The sequence below is a fragment of the Carassius gibelio genome, chromosome A14 (genome assembly GCF_023724105.1).
Source record: "Carassius gibelio isolate Cgi1373 ecotype wild population from Czech Republic chromosome A14, carGib1.2-hapl.c, whole genome shotgun sequence".
Classification (NCBI taxonomy): domain Eukaryota; kingdom Metazoa; phylum Chordata; class Actinopteri; order Cypriniformes; family Cyprinidae; genus Carassius; species Carassius gibelio.
Window position 1 is genome coordinate 3,295,442 of NC_068384.1, and position 15,649 is coordinate 3,311,090.

General features: G+C 37.9%; 2 protein-coding genes across 4 annotated transcripts; one reads left to right on the plus strand and one right to left on the minus strand.

Annotated features, from left to right (window-relative positions):
• Positions 1-598: 598 nt before the first annotated feature.
• On the minus strand, positions 599-8,246 carry LOC128027270 (forkhead box protein O4). The gene is made up of 3 exons (XM_052614702.1): positions 6,247-8,246; positions 4,167-5,624; positions 599-3,775 (listed from the first exon to the last, which is right to left on the minus strand). Exons 1-2 carry the CDS (start codon positions 6,676-6,678, stop codon positions 4,191-4,193), a joined length of 1,866 nt encoding a protein of 621 aa, XP_052470662.1. The 5' UTR covers positions 6,679-8,246; the 3' UTR covers positions 599-3,775; positions 4,167-4,190.
• Positions 8,247-9,841: 1,595 nt separating this feature from the next.
• Positions 9,842-15,446, plus strand: LOC128027000 (uncharacterized). 3 transcript variants are annotated; one of them, XM_052614322.1, is made up of 9 exons: positions 9,842-9,979; positions 10,397-12,333; positions 12,442-12,484; positions 13,039-13,194; positions 13,367-13,456; positions 14,624-14,686; positions 14,786-14,857; positions 14,973-15,044; positions 15,233-15,446. In XM_052614322.1, the coding sequence occupies exons 2-8, from the start codon at positions 10,417-10,419 to the stop codon at positions 15,038-15,040; spliced, it is 2,409 nt and encodes an 802-aa protein (XP_052470282.1). In that variant the 5' UTR covers positions 9,842-9,979; positions 10,397-10,416; the 3' UTR covers positions 15,041-15,044; positions 15,233-15,446. The 3 variants fall into 3 exon arrangements, with proteins under 3 accessions (XP_052470282.1, XP_052470283.1, XP_052470284.1); XM_052614323.1 differs by having other exon boundaries at positions 14,973-15,040; XM_052614324.1 differs by lacking the exon at positions 13,367-13,456 and having other exon boundaries at positions 14,973-15,446.
• The last annotated feature ends 203 nt before the right edge of the window (positions 15,447-15,649 follow it).

Consider the following 15,649-nt stretch of genomic DNA (forward strand, 5'->3'; position numbering starts at 1 on the left):
TAATAATGGCGTCTGAAACTACTAGTGCAATCCTGCCATCTAGTGCCACATCTCCATTCATATTTCTTTGTGGAAAATCACACCAGAAATTCAGACATTATCAGAAAATATTCCAGCATTAATACTAGCGTTTTGGAGTATGTGAAGCTTGTAGTTTTATAAACGCAATTAGGCCATGTGAACTCTTTTGGTAAAAGTCTGTGTTGTCTGATCTGACAAGCTGTTAAACATTTAGAGTTTACTGCCCCCTGGAGGTCTGTTGTTTTTGATATAACCTCATCTGAACAAGCCTTCAGGATTAGGCCTACTAGAAAATGACGTACAGTTTTCAATATTGGTGCCAACCCGGAAAATTAATATCACAGGTGTTGTTGATAATTTATCCTGAATCTGGAACATTTAATTTCACATTTAGTATGTATGGCTACTCGAAGTAGGCTATATTAACATTTATACACTAAATGGTTATTACATAATTATGTGAATGTTTAGTACTACTTTATTTACTTAATAAGTTGCTTTCAATTTAATGAAAGCCCAGCACAGTTGCTTATGTCAAATGAATGGACCAACGAAACAAAATGAACTTAAAACAGTCTGTGTTAAACAGATTAGGTTTATTTCTATTATGCTGAACTGCTTTTAATGAACCCTGACTAACAAAATATGGGGGACAAAATAAATGGATCCAAAAAAAAAAAAAAAAGCAATCAAGTACATATACAGTATATTGGCTATGCACAACTTGTCAGTTTTACATCCCATCATAACCCAAAACAAAAAAAATCCAACCCAGACCATAAACTAATGTCCTGTGTTATCAACTGGGATACTTAGCAAATGCTCTTGGAAACTTAAAAGAACTAAAAGAATGACTACTATAGGAAAAGAAGGCTAATATCAAACAAGGAAAGTGAGAGTGATTTGGAAAGGTGTAGAATTCCTGCATTTCCTGCAGCAGCCCTGTTACGTCAGTCTGATGGGACGAATACAATATTCAATATCTGTACTATGAGAAATTAAACAAAGCCAGGGTGTTAACCACAAAAAAAATCACTTTCAAATCAACACTCAAAGCACATAAGAAAATATCAAAGGTGACTGTCAGCCCTGACACTTTCTGAAAGTTGTACCACGCAGGTATACCAATCACTCTTAGACATCAAGGAGCTGCGTTACATGTACAAAGATAAAAACATGAGAAAAGATGCCCCAAAAGACAAGAACATTGATGTAAACGGATGATTGAAAATCATCAATCGCTGTATCAAACATTACACCATTACAAGGAGCAGTGTTACATTTTATGGTGAGACCGCCCAGCCTTTCCCTCCCCATTCACAGCTTCTTTTATAATATACAAAAACTGATTTTGGGAATTAAAACATGGGTTATTTAGTCATACTATGTTCTACATTAAGAAATTGTACTCAATATACGTTGCATAAAATTATCAAAGGCCCTGATATCTATATGTGCACCGATCAAATATGGCCCATTTAATATCTAGCACCGATGAATAGGATAAAATTATTCCTCTGTAAGGAAGAATGCTTTATCAATTAATCTTATGCACTCAGACCATTAAATCAAAGTGGTAAGAGTTACTAATGTCAAGATTTCAAATTAAAGCCAATTTATACACCCATAAAAACTTCAGAATACTGCTTTTAAACTGCGTAAAAAACATCTGAACGAATCATTGAATAAAAGTCAATCCTTCGATTACAGAAAAGGTACAAGTTGAAAAGAAGAGGATTTTAAAACTATTGTTTTCTCTGGAGCGTCATGCTATAGTGTTCATTGGCAGTTTACAAAGTTTTGTAGGAACGCTACGAATGCATACATTAGATACATCTCTCATAATAAACTGCAACAACATTAGATATATTTCTGCAATGTTAAAATATCTGTGATGTTGGCTTGCATAAATGATTTTCATAATTTAGAAAAGGCCATGAGCATTGAAGTCATAACATGATTATCTCATCTTCCTTCTAGAAGTTGTTTTAATTATTATTATTATTATTATTATCATTACCCTGAGAGTGAAACATTGCATTAATCATTTTCAGTTGGACCAGTCTTGCGCTTTGAGATGAAATAATTGTAGAGACACTTAGAAAAGCGTTTATAATTTTTTCTATTTCGTACAAACAATTATTGCAAATTTAAAATTTAGAAGTACTGTATTCTCTTACAGGTACTCATGCAACCAATCAAATTAGGATTTAGTTTACACTGATTTTTCAAAAAGGTTTTGTAAAGCTTATCCACACTGCAATGTATACCTCCAACATGCAGTTCTTAGTGTTCCTTTGGTTACTGTATAAAATCTATATGCATTTCATCTTTTACAAAAATAAAAGATTACACAGAAAATGACCGTTAAAAATGATCTGAAATAGCTTCTGCCCAGATTTTTAAAAAAGCTCATTAACAGCATGTTTTTTTATTAGTCTGTTAATAACTCCCCAATCTAAATTAGAATTATAGTCGATATATCCAACTGTTTTTGTACTTTAATTTTTTTTTTTTTATAAAATATGAGTAGTGCTTTTTATGAAAAACTGAACAATGAGAAAATAGATCTTTTCATTTGTGCAAGTGTGGACACAGTCAAACAAGCCAGAGAAACCATAACATCTCATTATTGTAGCCACGTATCTTCAAGATTCGCTTCAAACTAAATCTCAGTAAATCTCAGAAAACAAACTTTCTTCTGTGCATAAATGAAATGATTCAGCGTAACCTTGAATTCTGTTGTCAGTGTGTTGGAATCAAGTTTTTTCGGGAGCATTAAACATATTTCAATGCACACAATTGTACACACACACACACACCTAAAAAATCTTCAGATATTGCATTCCGCAAAAGGGCTCCAAGTTTCCAACAATAACACTATACCATTTAACTTGTTGGCAGGATTAAAAATGCATTAAAATGCCCTGTGGAAAATCACATTTCTTCATACTGTTATCACTAACAAACACAGTTAAATCATCATTCAGTTATCAGCCTCTTCAGCACATCATAAGAAAACGCCTTCGTGAGGGAAGAGGTCATAAAAGCCAAACTAATTGCACATTGACACCACAGCGTCACCAAACCACCTTGAAACTTTGATGCTTCGTTCCGATGAGAGAGAGGGCACACCTTCAACAGTTCAGCTGTGGTCAGTGAAACCGTCGCCGTCAGTGTTGTTCTCAACTTAACATTCCTGTGTTGCCATGTTGTTTTCATGCTCAGACTTCTCCACTGCTGTTCAGCAAACAAAACTTCACATCAAGAAAAGCTGCAGAATTTGATCCTCCTGGCCGAATGAGTTCCATTACAAGGGGGAAGAAGCTCAAGCAGGAGTACCATCTCCATCTTACAGTACGCATCATAGGCATTAATGTAATAAACAAGATTAGCTGTTTATTAGGTGTGCTTTAGTCCAAGATTGGCCAAAAAATGGCAACTATCAAAAAAAAAACTAAAATGTTGCACATATAAGACAAAAGAAGAGAAAAAATATATGTTTCAAGACCATGTTCTCTGTGTCCAACAGCACACTCTTCAGTTGACATTGGCACTTGACATGTGTGAGGTTTGATTTTGTCATTAAATTGAAAATTGTGACATGAGACTTCTTGGCCAAGCACGTGTCGTCTTTAGCCAAAGCAGTTTATGTATTTGAGGTACAATGGCAAATGCAGAGGCGAAGATTTGAGAATATGAAAAGTTGTTTTCATAAACAACTAAAAAGTTGTTTTACGAATGGTGGACATTCCTGTAAAAAAAAAAAAATTAATAAAATTAAATAAAGAGAAAAGAGTAACACATCGGGACACAAAGGAACAGCTTTAATTTAATTAAGAATAATGCAAACCCATAGTTGAAACAAAAGAAAGTTCATAAAATAAAATAAAAATCATAATTTACTCATCCTCATGTTTCAAACCTGTATGACATATTTTCTTCTGCAGAACAAAAGCAGATTTAAAGAATGTCTCAACCATTTTTGCCCTTAAAATGAAAGTCAACATTGGATCCCACTGATGTCTTCTTTTGTGTTCTCTTGAAGAACATAAGATTGGTTTGAAACAGTATGAGGGTGAGTAAATCATTTTTTCTATTTTGGGTGAACTATGCCTTTTTAAAACAAACCCAAATTCATATACCTGTTCTCATGTTTAATAATGGAGTTAACTGGGCACCCAATTGTGGGAGGAGCTCTGTGTGGTTGCTGGCCCAGTATAGCCCTGTCCACCCTGTATGATGGGGTCAAAGTTGAAGTCATCCAGATCTCCATCCATAAAATCATTGTTGATAATGTATTCCACATCACAGTCCAGGTTTTCAGTGAACATGTCGATATCCAAGTCTGTAGGCAGACGGTCCTGGGAGGGCATGAAGAAGGGTGGTGTTGCAAACTGGCCTAGACCTTGCAGGCCTCCATTCCCTCCAGGTGACAGGACAGTTCCGTGCTGCAGAAGCCCAGCGCCTGGCACCTGATGCTGGGTCTTTACAGTTGCGAGCTGAGGCGGTTCCTGGCTCATGGCTGGGTGCATCATTCCAAAGCCCATCTGTGAGTGCTGGAGTTGGGGTTGAGGCCGGAGGCTCATCTGCCCCACAGTACTTGTGTCAATGCCTTTTCTCAGCAACATCTGACCTGCCTTAGCTTGGTTGCTGGACATAGATCCCCCGAGCCCCAAAAGCCCACCACCTTCTTGGCTTGGCATGAGAGGATCCATCTGAGTCATCATAACATCGCTAGGTGGGGGCGAATCGGAGGTCAGGAGCACTTCGAGGCTGGAGGGCACGTGAGTGCTGAAACCACTGTGACCAGGACCGGGCAGGGGGCTGAAAAGTGAGTTTCCAAAGCTCGATGGGCTTGTGCTGGATCTGGCACTGGGTTGAACCGAGCTCTGCGGGCCCGGTGGAGTGGATCCCTGCGTAGCCTGCGATTGCTGCAGCTGCCGAAATGAAGGAAAGCTGGACCCTCGAGGCAGCAGGGTGGACGCCGAGGGCAGAGGCTGAGGTGGGGCAGGAGGAGCTGTGCTTGGGCTCGCACCACCTTGCGAACCAGTCATTAAAGTTAGCCCATCAATCAAATCCAGTTCTTCCATTAGTGTTGGGGGAAGATTTCCTGTGGAATAGCCACCAAGAAGGCCGTCCTCAGGTAGGTCATCCTCTTCCTCCTGCCCCGTGGCAATGGGAGAAAGCCTCCCGCTCAGCGTGCTGGCATTGGAGCTTGTACGTGGCCTAAAACTCGTCCACATATCCGGGTCGTCCAGGCTGCCGCGAGAGGAAGGGCTGTTGCTGTTCACTCCCCACTTTCCGAACTGACCTGGAGGCCCGGGACTGTCTGCACTGCCAGGACCAGAAGCACCCTCACCCTGCAGGGCACCTCCAGAACCTCCGATCCCTGCCGCTCCTGCCTGCTTTTTAGTTTGCTTTGCTCGCAAACGACTTTTAAGCAATTTGCTGCTGTTGTCCATGGAGGCGGCACGGCGGCGAGGGGCTTTGCCAGTCTTGCCCCCCTCAGGGTTGAGCATCCACCAAGAGCTCTTTCCAGTCGACTCATTGTGCACTCGCAGGAACTTGTTGTGGAGTGATAAATTGTGACGAATGGAGTTCTAAATGAAAAAAAAAAAAAAAAAATCAAAAGAGAGATAAATGTTACAAATCTAAAATATAGATAAATGTTACTGCATAAGAAGGTTTAAAGGATTTAAAATATTACTGTCAGGGTTTGAAATTAACACCTGCCAGTCAAAAATGACAAGCAATACTGTGAAGTCACTAGACAGTTTTTCTTTTCTTTTTTTCTATCGAACTTTGTGTGTCGATATTAACAATTTAACTCTCTAGCCTTTTTAATTCAGTAAATGCTGCATATCCAAGATCTTTATGTGTCGTTATTCATGGTGTCTTGAAATTATATTTTGGGGCATGAATTATTATTATTATTATTGGGCTCACTTTTTCGCCTCCAAGAATGTCAGAGGAGAGGCCTCACTGTGTAAAAAATATTTCAATACGTTTAACAATATAAGCCCAAGTTCTGATTTTATTAATGCGTTTTATTTCTGATCATTTTGTTTTGGCTATTAGAAGTTCTGAATGGCCAGTAACTTAACTTTAGTAGGCCAATTCTACATATTTTTTTGTTTGGGTAGTTCTGAATTGTCAGTCATTTCAAACCCTGATTATTATTATTAATTATAATTCTTAATCTTTACTTTTTTATATACATACCTTCCACCCAGCAGAACTATTACTGTCTCCTTTGTCCTTAAAATACGGCACCGTTTTGACCATCCAATCGTAGATCTGCGCCAAAGTAAGTCGTTTTTCTGGCGAGTTTTCAATCGCCTGGCTGATCAGATCCGCGTAGGACTGATTACCCCAGGCATTACGCCTGGAAGAGCCTTTTCGAGGCGTGGCCCCGCCCACTCCGGCGACAGCCCCGCCCTCCGAGACCGCGACTTTCTCAGGCTCGGATATGATTGGCTGAAGCTCGTGTTTATCTTCCTCGGTGGGTGGAGTTCCTGCAGCAGACTCTGAGCCGTCGCCCCCCCCAGCTTTGACAGCTGAGATATCTGGTCTAGGCAGCGGCCATGTACATGACCTCGGTCTGCTCTGCGGCTCAAAATCTGGGTCAATCGGGGGTACGTTTTCTTCCTCCATTGTGCGATACAATCCAGATAATTTCAGGGGAAGGCTGGATTTCAGTGAAATTGTTTTGATGCGAAAATACGATTAAAAAAACAACAGAGAGGGTGATTAAGAGTTCGACTGTTTATATAAAAAAATTATAGTGTAAAAATCGTGTTTAGGAACGATTTGTTTTAGATTTTATTGCATAATATTAAAAACACTAAAATATAAATTATCCGGACAAAATGTAACCGCGACTGTCTAAAGCGTAATGGAGCAGATTCGTAATAATCTGAACACACCAATATAGCGTCAGTTAATCCTCAGATTGGAGATTAAATGGGGTTAAATAATCTCCTTAATAGTAACTAACATAAACCTGATTTAAATAGACCAAACGAGGATAGAAGGGGTCTCTTTGTTTAATGGAGAAGGAACAAAGGAAATTTACATCAAAACAGCTGGATTGTCAAGAGTTACTGAGTTAAACCACTGGAAAAGAGGACGCGCTGTGGTGAAGGGATGATTGTGAACTTTTCGTATATAATTAAACACCCTTTAACAGAAAAATAATAATAATAACATTGTCGTTGTCGTTGAGGCAGTTAAGTAGGTGAAATTGAAAAACCAATCATAAGATGGGCTGTAATTGCTAAAATAACCCCCTCCCGCTGGTTCCTATTATAGCAGCGAATGGTTGATTGGCTTTCGCAATTAGATTTTAGACCAAGAAAAATATAAGTAGACCAATTTACAAACTCTACAAAAATTGATAAACCACTTTAATATCAGAGCGTCAAATCGTACGCGTATCTTTCCTGAAAACTTGAGTGTATTTCTATACTTTGTAAGAATACTGTCCTTGTAAACGAATTCAAGTGAATGGGAATTACTCGTTACAGCTGCCTGTCAAAGTCAACAATTGTTTTATTAATCGGCAAATTAAAAACATCTAGATTGTTAAATCGCCAAAAAAAAAAAAGCCGTACGTGAAACTTAATCAAAAACGATCAAAATATTACATTTTAAAAAAAGACCAAGATAATGTCTTACAGGAGTGCTCGATCATAACGGGTAGTTTCACGGCGTTTTACCATACAACAAAAATCTGTGTTATTGCCGCTCAAGTTTGCCCGGTCCTCCGCGCGATGTGCTGGCGCGTGTCACCGTCTGCCATGTTTCTCGAGACGCGGCTACTCACGGTACTCCCGCGGGCACGTGTCGGTCCCGTTGACGCCTTCCCGAATCCCACTACGGTCGATGTGTTCCTCGAAAAGACAACTCGAATTCAATCGCCGGCCACTCTGCCTCTGGGACACAACTCGCAAGCGTAGTTTTACAACTGAGAGATCCACCTAGTTAGCCAACTCCAGTTTTTACGAGTTAATATCCCTCCGGTAAAAGTCGAAGAAACCCGCTTCTCTTCAATAACTTGGTCGTCTCTTGAAATTAACGCGAAATCGCTTCCCTTCAGTTGTTAATGGAGATAGACAAACAGCTATTCTTCGTAGATCTTTCTTGTTTTTGTTTTGACTCGAGGCGAAGACTCCCTTCTGACGTCTGTTTACCACTGCTAGACAACGCGGCGTGCGCATGCGCCGAGAGGATTGATGGGAATTGCAGTTAGTCATGTGATGGCTCGTGCACCGTAAACACGACCGGAGGGAACCGGGGTGTCCCGAAAAAAATACTGAGCACATCTAATGTTATGTAATAGTTTCTAAAGGTGTGTGTGTGTGAGAGAGAGAGAGAGAGAGAGAGAGTGAGTGAGTCCTAGTTTTGTCATTTCAAGATCTCTAGTTTCTTATTTCCTGAAGGATCTCCAGTGGAATGGTGTGTGCGAGATTCCTGAACTCATGCTGTCCACATGCTTTCTCGATAAAATTCCCCCCCCCCCCCCCCCCCCCCCGAAGATCGAGTGGATGAAAGCTATTTTTATGTTGTGTTAGACTGAAGTCTTACCATCATCTGAAATGACCGTGTGGTTTGATTTCGTATTAAAATTTCAAATTAAATTAAATAATGTACAGTTACTGTGTAACCTTATCTAAATTTATTATTTAAAAAAATACAATCTCAATCGTAAATGCATTGTTCTTTCTAGTTCAGCTAATGCTCATGTTGTTAATGCATAGTCAGTGTCTCGAAATGGATCAGCCACCAGAACTACAATTCCCACAGGACCTTCCCAGGCTTTACCCCTTTTCCAGAGCATGATGCAACTCTTCAGCCCGGCACTACTACTAGTAAAAGTCAATACTAGTAAACTGATTAAGTAATTGTTGTCCGATTAAGTAGTTGTATTTATTTAGGTATCATTTTAATTGACTACGTTTGTTTATTTTGACCAGATGCGCATTATAATACTATTTAATGGCGTTATTTTAACCGTGATAAATTGAAAATATTATATATATATTGTGTGTGTGCTTTAATTCATGCATAACAATCAGTACACAAAACAATAACAGAAGAATGACAGAAACGTGAAATAGTAAAAAAAAAATAGCGAATCATAAATTTGTGGTGGAAGTAGAGAGCGGGCGTCAAGTCGACGTTGACATTTCTTCCCTAACTTGCCCTATGATGTCACATAAACATTTAACAGTCAAAGTGGAGAAAATTACTACACAGTTTTATTTATTTCCAAATAGTAATTTCTTATTTTCAATGTATGAATGTTTCCAAAATAAATAAAATACAATCCCTATAATTTGTGATGTCCAGCATTCTATTATTATTATTTACTGTTTATGTTGAGTGTATGCGGATATGTCATGTTTTCTTGACATTAATGGAATAAAATCTCATTAAGTCAAAAAAATATATATTTAAAAAGATATTAATTTAATAAAGATATTGTAACAAGAAAAGATGAAATATTTTCTGTTATGTTGAAACAGCCTGGAACCAACCATTCATAATAAATTTACGTTGCCTCTATCGCGATTTCACAGTTATTTTTGACAGCGATTATCAGTACATATTTTGCTTCATATTCTATATCCAGTTTAAGTGTCCTCCTAGACTCTTACTTTATTTTCAGCAACGTAAGACTCTTGTTTCAAAACAAAAGCGAAATTTGGAGAATATACAGTGATACTGGTCAGAAACAGTTTATAAAAAAAGGACTTTGTACTGGTTAAAAGAAAAAAAATGAACAATAGGTTAATATTGACTGCCAACACCTGGGGGCGCTGTCATTTTTCTGGCGCCACACAGACACGTTGCTCTGATTGGTCGAGGGACTGAGCGTCACGTCCAATGACTAGAATGTCCCTGTTTTCGAATCTACTCGCAATAAAATCAAACAATACTGTTTAGATATCTGGTAAGAATATGCTTCCTAGAGATTATGATATTTTTATTTATGTAGAATTTGAATTTCTATGAAAATTTGTTAATTCCTTTTCTGAAATCGCTTAGTGCTTATTTACCGTAGGTTGTTGTTACCATAGCAAAACATTAGTTGCAGTTGTCAGTTACAAAGTGAGGTTATTTTAGTATTTTGTGTTATGTAATGTCATATAACCAGAACTTTCGTTAGACATGTTTATATAACACTTCTGGATTCTTCTATGCTAAATGTTGTGGTGCAGTTTTTAAATTTAGAACAGCATTCAAGGAATTCAAGCGGATGCTTCCTTTTGTAACGCGTGTCATCCTTTGTGAGATGTGTAATTGTCAGTAATTAGGTTTCAGGAAGCCACCTAATAATTATAATTCAAGGACATTTTATTCCTTTCAGAGATCCTCCCTGCTATTGAAATGGAGAGCTTTCTAAGGCGGAAGCTTGCCCAGGCCGGTGTCAGCGTATTGGGTGGTTCATCACTTCAACAACCTGTGACCTCTTACCGTTCTATCAAATTGCCAGATCTGTGTTCTAGTTTCTATTCAATTGCAGATGAACCTTTTCCCCAAGTGTCTGGATTTCTGGATGACACCGTCGGCCCGTCGTTTCTTTCAAATGAACCAGGAAACTTGTTGAATTCCCCTGCTTGCACGCCATTAGAAAATCCAACAAAAAATAAGGATGAAGGCGTTTTGGCACCGAGAACAGAGGCTAGCAATGACTCAGGTCTTAACTGCTCTCTTGGAGTGCACTGTCAGTTGGCAAATGTAAGCACATCTACTAGATCACCACTGAATGAGAAAGACATTACCAGTGCAACAGCGGGCAAATCAAATGGGGACTGCAATGATGCCACAGTATCCACTTCATCTTTAGAGAAATCTGAATTCATGAGTGTTGAGTTGAAGAACAGCACTTTCGATGTGACCCAAGACTCCAAAGAACGGTCTGACGCTGGTATTAATGCGACTGTTGATCTGCACAATATAAGAGAGAAGAACAGCACTTTTGAGTCTCAAGAGCCAAAGGAGGGGTCCAACCCTAGTCTTAATTCAACAGTGGATATTGACATTCCTCATATAAAGACTGAGTCAGGAAACACCACTGTTGACCTGGTACAGTCACATGACCCTAAGGAGGGACCTGAAACTGGGGTTAATGCAACTGTGGACATTCCTAACCTAGACAGCGCACACTCTAGAACCAATTCATCTGTTGATAACAATGAACCATTAAACACTACTAAGCTTGAAGTAACTATAGATATTCAGTCGGGAGAAAAACTAGATGGTAGTTTTAACTCTACTGAGGTTGATAAAATAAAAGACACAGTGGAAACTGATTTAAAAGTCAATGTAACTGTTGATATTGTGGAGCAAACAGCCAGTGCTCCTCTTCAGCCCTCTGGTGAGGTTGAACTATCAAGCTCAGCTATTATAAAACCAGCGGAGATGACTAAGCATAATTCAACCGGTGATCTTACTCCCCCAGAAGTTCCAGTTTTGAAAGACAATACGGTTGAAATGAAACCCTCAAGCACAGAATTAGCTGACCATGTTAATGATGCATTAAATAAATCTGTAGGTATCACTGAACAAGCCTCTAAGAGCAGAGAAACAGAAGTTGGGATAAGCACCTCAGCTTTTGTTTGCTCTGTAGATGCTCCTGATGATGCTCCTGAGCTTAAAGCAGAGGAGCCTCACAAAAAAACACCAAGACCTGGGTTGTCAGATGCTGAGTCCATTCCCTCTTCTGATATGGGAAACATCAGCAGAAACAGTATTTTTTGTTTGGATGATACACTGGATATGAAGACGAGCTTCCTGGTCACATCCACACCTATTGTTTTTGGCAAAGAATCCAGATTTGAGATTCTGAGAGACGTGAAGCCCACACCTATGAGAAAGAGGCTGTCTGTGATCAACAGCATCGATGCCCAGTCGAATGATGAGCTTGTTTGTGCAAGTAATCATGATGGTGCTGATGCTGTGCAGGTGACTGAGAGCTCGAGTCAAAGTCAGAAAGTCTCGGCGACCTGCACTTCATCCGAACAAGCAAATGAGAAGGAACTTCCAACAAAGCCTCCTATCAAAAGACGGCTTCCCCAGCTCTCCTCTAAGCTGAGTTATCCCAAATCCAGTCTTCTTCCAAGGCAGCAGTTGTCAGTGAACTCCTTGGTAGCAATCAAACCGAAGACAATCCAAGGGCCGCCAGCCCCGCATCAGCCTGACACACCATCTAACACCCTGCTTGGCAACAGGAAGACCATACAGATGAACAAGGGGAAGAACATCGCTCCTGTCAAGAATGCAGCATCAGCTAGCACTGTTAAGGTAGGACACTCAATGCTTTATGTTGCTATAAATCAGTCAGCTGGTTACAAACATTGGTTTTGTGTATGGTTAAAATTGAACATTTGTATTATTATTGATTGAAAACAGACCTCTATGGTTTCTTCTGCCACTGGATATAACATCACTGCTGGTGAGTGGCTTATATACTTTTTTTTTTAAACACATTTATATACATAATTCGAATATAGTTTAAAAGATTGAGGTCAATTTTTTTTTGTACAAATTGAAAACACTTTTATTCATTAAAGATGCCTTAATGCATCAAAAGTTTTATTTTAATAAAAGAATTTCTGATATTACGTTTCCACCCCAAAAAACTGTTTTAAACATTAATTCTTGAGCACCAAATCAGCATATTATAATGATTTCTGAAGGATGATGTGACACTGAAGTAATGGCTGCTTAAAATTGCTTTCCCATCACACAAAAAGATTAAATGTTAAAGAATATTAAATATGAAAAGACTAATATTAAGGTTTTTGCTGTTTTTTAGTTTGTTTGTTTTAGTTTTTTTTTTAAATAAAAGCTGCCTTGAGCATAAAAGACGTAACAAACCCAAAGTTTTGAACCGTAATGTACATAACTTTTTGTTGTTGTTGTTGTTGTTTTTTATTAATAATGATGTACATACACTCACATACATATATAAAATGATGTATTCTGTAAGCATTAATATGGTTGCAGGTGTGAAACCTTCAAGCTGTGCTATACAGCAAATGAAGCCATCAGGACTACAGCCTCCAACCCGTAAAAGACAGGCTCTCAAGACACCTCAGACTACACGATCCTCTGTAGAAACCATTCACACTCAGCCTAGTAGTAAACCGTCAGGATTACCAGGTACTTTTCAAAGGGATGTGCATCTTCAAATTTGTTTAATATCACATTTGCTGATTTCATATTTAATGCAACATTTATACCTAGTAAATAAATACAAAATGATTATGTAAATGAAGGGCTTTGATCTTACATAATGTTTTGTCATTGTTTCCTTTAATTTTATCTATGAAAGGTATGAGGACGAGGAATTCACTGCTTCCCAGTGTGGACCAAAAGCATTTGAACAATGATGGTTTGCCTTCGGCAAAGAGAAAAAGAATTGGTGCGATCATTTGTCCTTTTTTTGTTTACCGTTATCAATTACAGCGTTGTTAAGTGTATTAGTGAGTATTACCAAAGTCCTTCTAAGACAAGTCATGTCACTTGGTGGCCATCTTTAAGGTTTCCTGTGATTGTGCGGCCATATTGAGCGTTGCATTTTTTCCCATTCAAAACTATATGAGTGACACGTCTTGGGTATTCCATAGTCTTTGGTATTACTTGATAACAGAAATACCTCTAATACTTTCAAATGGTCTGCAACACCTTAAAACCAAACTAAAAGCCAAACAGAAGTAAAACTACAATACTTTCCTCTGGTGTATTCCCTTATGTGCTGGTGGGCTGCAAGATAATACAGCATTAATTATTAATAGGAGTTATTGTGTTTTGATGAAGGCTAATGGTTACTTTAACATTTCTTATTTGCCCGATAGCTTCCTGATTGACTAGCTGTAATCCAGACTAATTGATGTCTTTGTCAAGTGTCCAGTAATAGCCTTGCTAAAAAAGACTGGTGCATTTGGGAGCTTGTTGCCAAAGCCTTTTTAATTAATGCTTCTACGGGAGATGTGTGTGCATGTCTCCCCATCGAGTCTTTTCATTCAAGTCTGTTCAAACTCAATTATAGGCTGGTACATTGTCCATGCCACCATAAGAATGCACCATATTTATTATAGATGGAAAAATACAACAACAACAAAAGTATAAAGCATAAACAATCCTCTTATTAAATATACACTACCAGTTGGGTTGCATTAAAATGGTTGTATTAAACTGATCAAACATGATTACAGTTAAGAAATTATAAAATGTAGCAAAATTGCAAATTACTATTGAATTCAACTAATTTCTGTTGTTCTTATCATTAGGATCACATTGGACACTTTTCATGGATCTTATGATGAAACTGTTCAACTGTGCTAATATAATTGAAATATAAGATGAAAGTTTTCTCTTGTACTACAGGATTTATTTGGAACTGTTTTTAGTAGATTGGAGTAAATGTTTTTTGTCATGACTGGTAAAGATAAAACCGTACAAAATAAATTTTTCCCATATTGTTCAACAAAAATCTTGAATCTCGACTAGACTAAACCTTTTGTAGCAAATGCATTTGAAATATTATGGCTTTTTTATTTTGATGTATGTCTTGTGTTTGTATCTATAGCACCCGCTCTGTCTACAGCAGAGAGTGATGCTGTGCATCCAGCTGAAGGATCACATGAACCAGGTGAATTTAGATGACTTTCACCATCTTGGAGACCATGCAGTACATTACAATTCCATGTCTAATATTTTAAAACTGTCAATCTTTTTAACCCCCACCCAGATTGTGTTAATTGCTTGCAACACCAAGAAAAACTTGAGAGGGTCATTCAAGAACTGATGGGTTTGCGTTCAGGTATCCAAGTTTTCATGTTTTGTATTTTTCTCTAATAATTTCCCCCTTTTTGTTCATTGCATTATTAAATATTATTTTGGTTTTGTTATATTTTGCGCACTTTTATCTTTTACAGAGTGTAAAAACTGGGGACCATTGCACGAAAAACTTGAGGCGTGCATAGAGGAACTGAAGAGAATTTAAGTTGGTATTGAATGTCTACACATTTTATTTCTGAAATGTTTTTTTTAATTATTATTATTTATTTAATTTTGAGTGTTCATATGTCATGTTAAATCTTCATATGTTTGAGTTGATTGCAATTAAATATGAATATAATTGCATTATGCAGTATGAACTCTCCCTGATTCTCTCTTCTCTCTCTCCTGCAATTAGAGAAACAAAGAGAAGTGACATGTAAAGTTCTGATTGTTCGAACAGTTGTAAAATGTATATGCAGTTCAATGCAGTTTTATGGGTTTTTTTTTTTTAAGTGACAGTTTGTTAATAAAATGTAACTCAATCTAATTTATTTTGATACTAATGTTTTTACATTATCTGCTTAAGTGTCTCACGGTTCCCCTAATAAATTATTATATAATTTACAGTATGCTTTATGGTTTGAGAAGATTCCTGTTTTACATTTTACACTCTAAAACACTGATCATTGTGTCATCTTGTGCTTTTACTACAAAATGCAGCCAGATCAAGATTTTAAAATTTCGCTCTTTCAAAACGATTCCTGTCTTCAATGGAAACACGTTCTACTACCACTGATCTATATTGTAGATCAGAGTCTACTACTATTGTGGT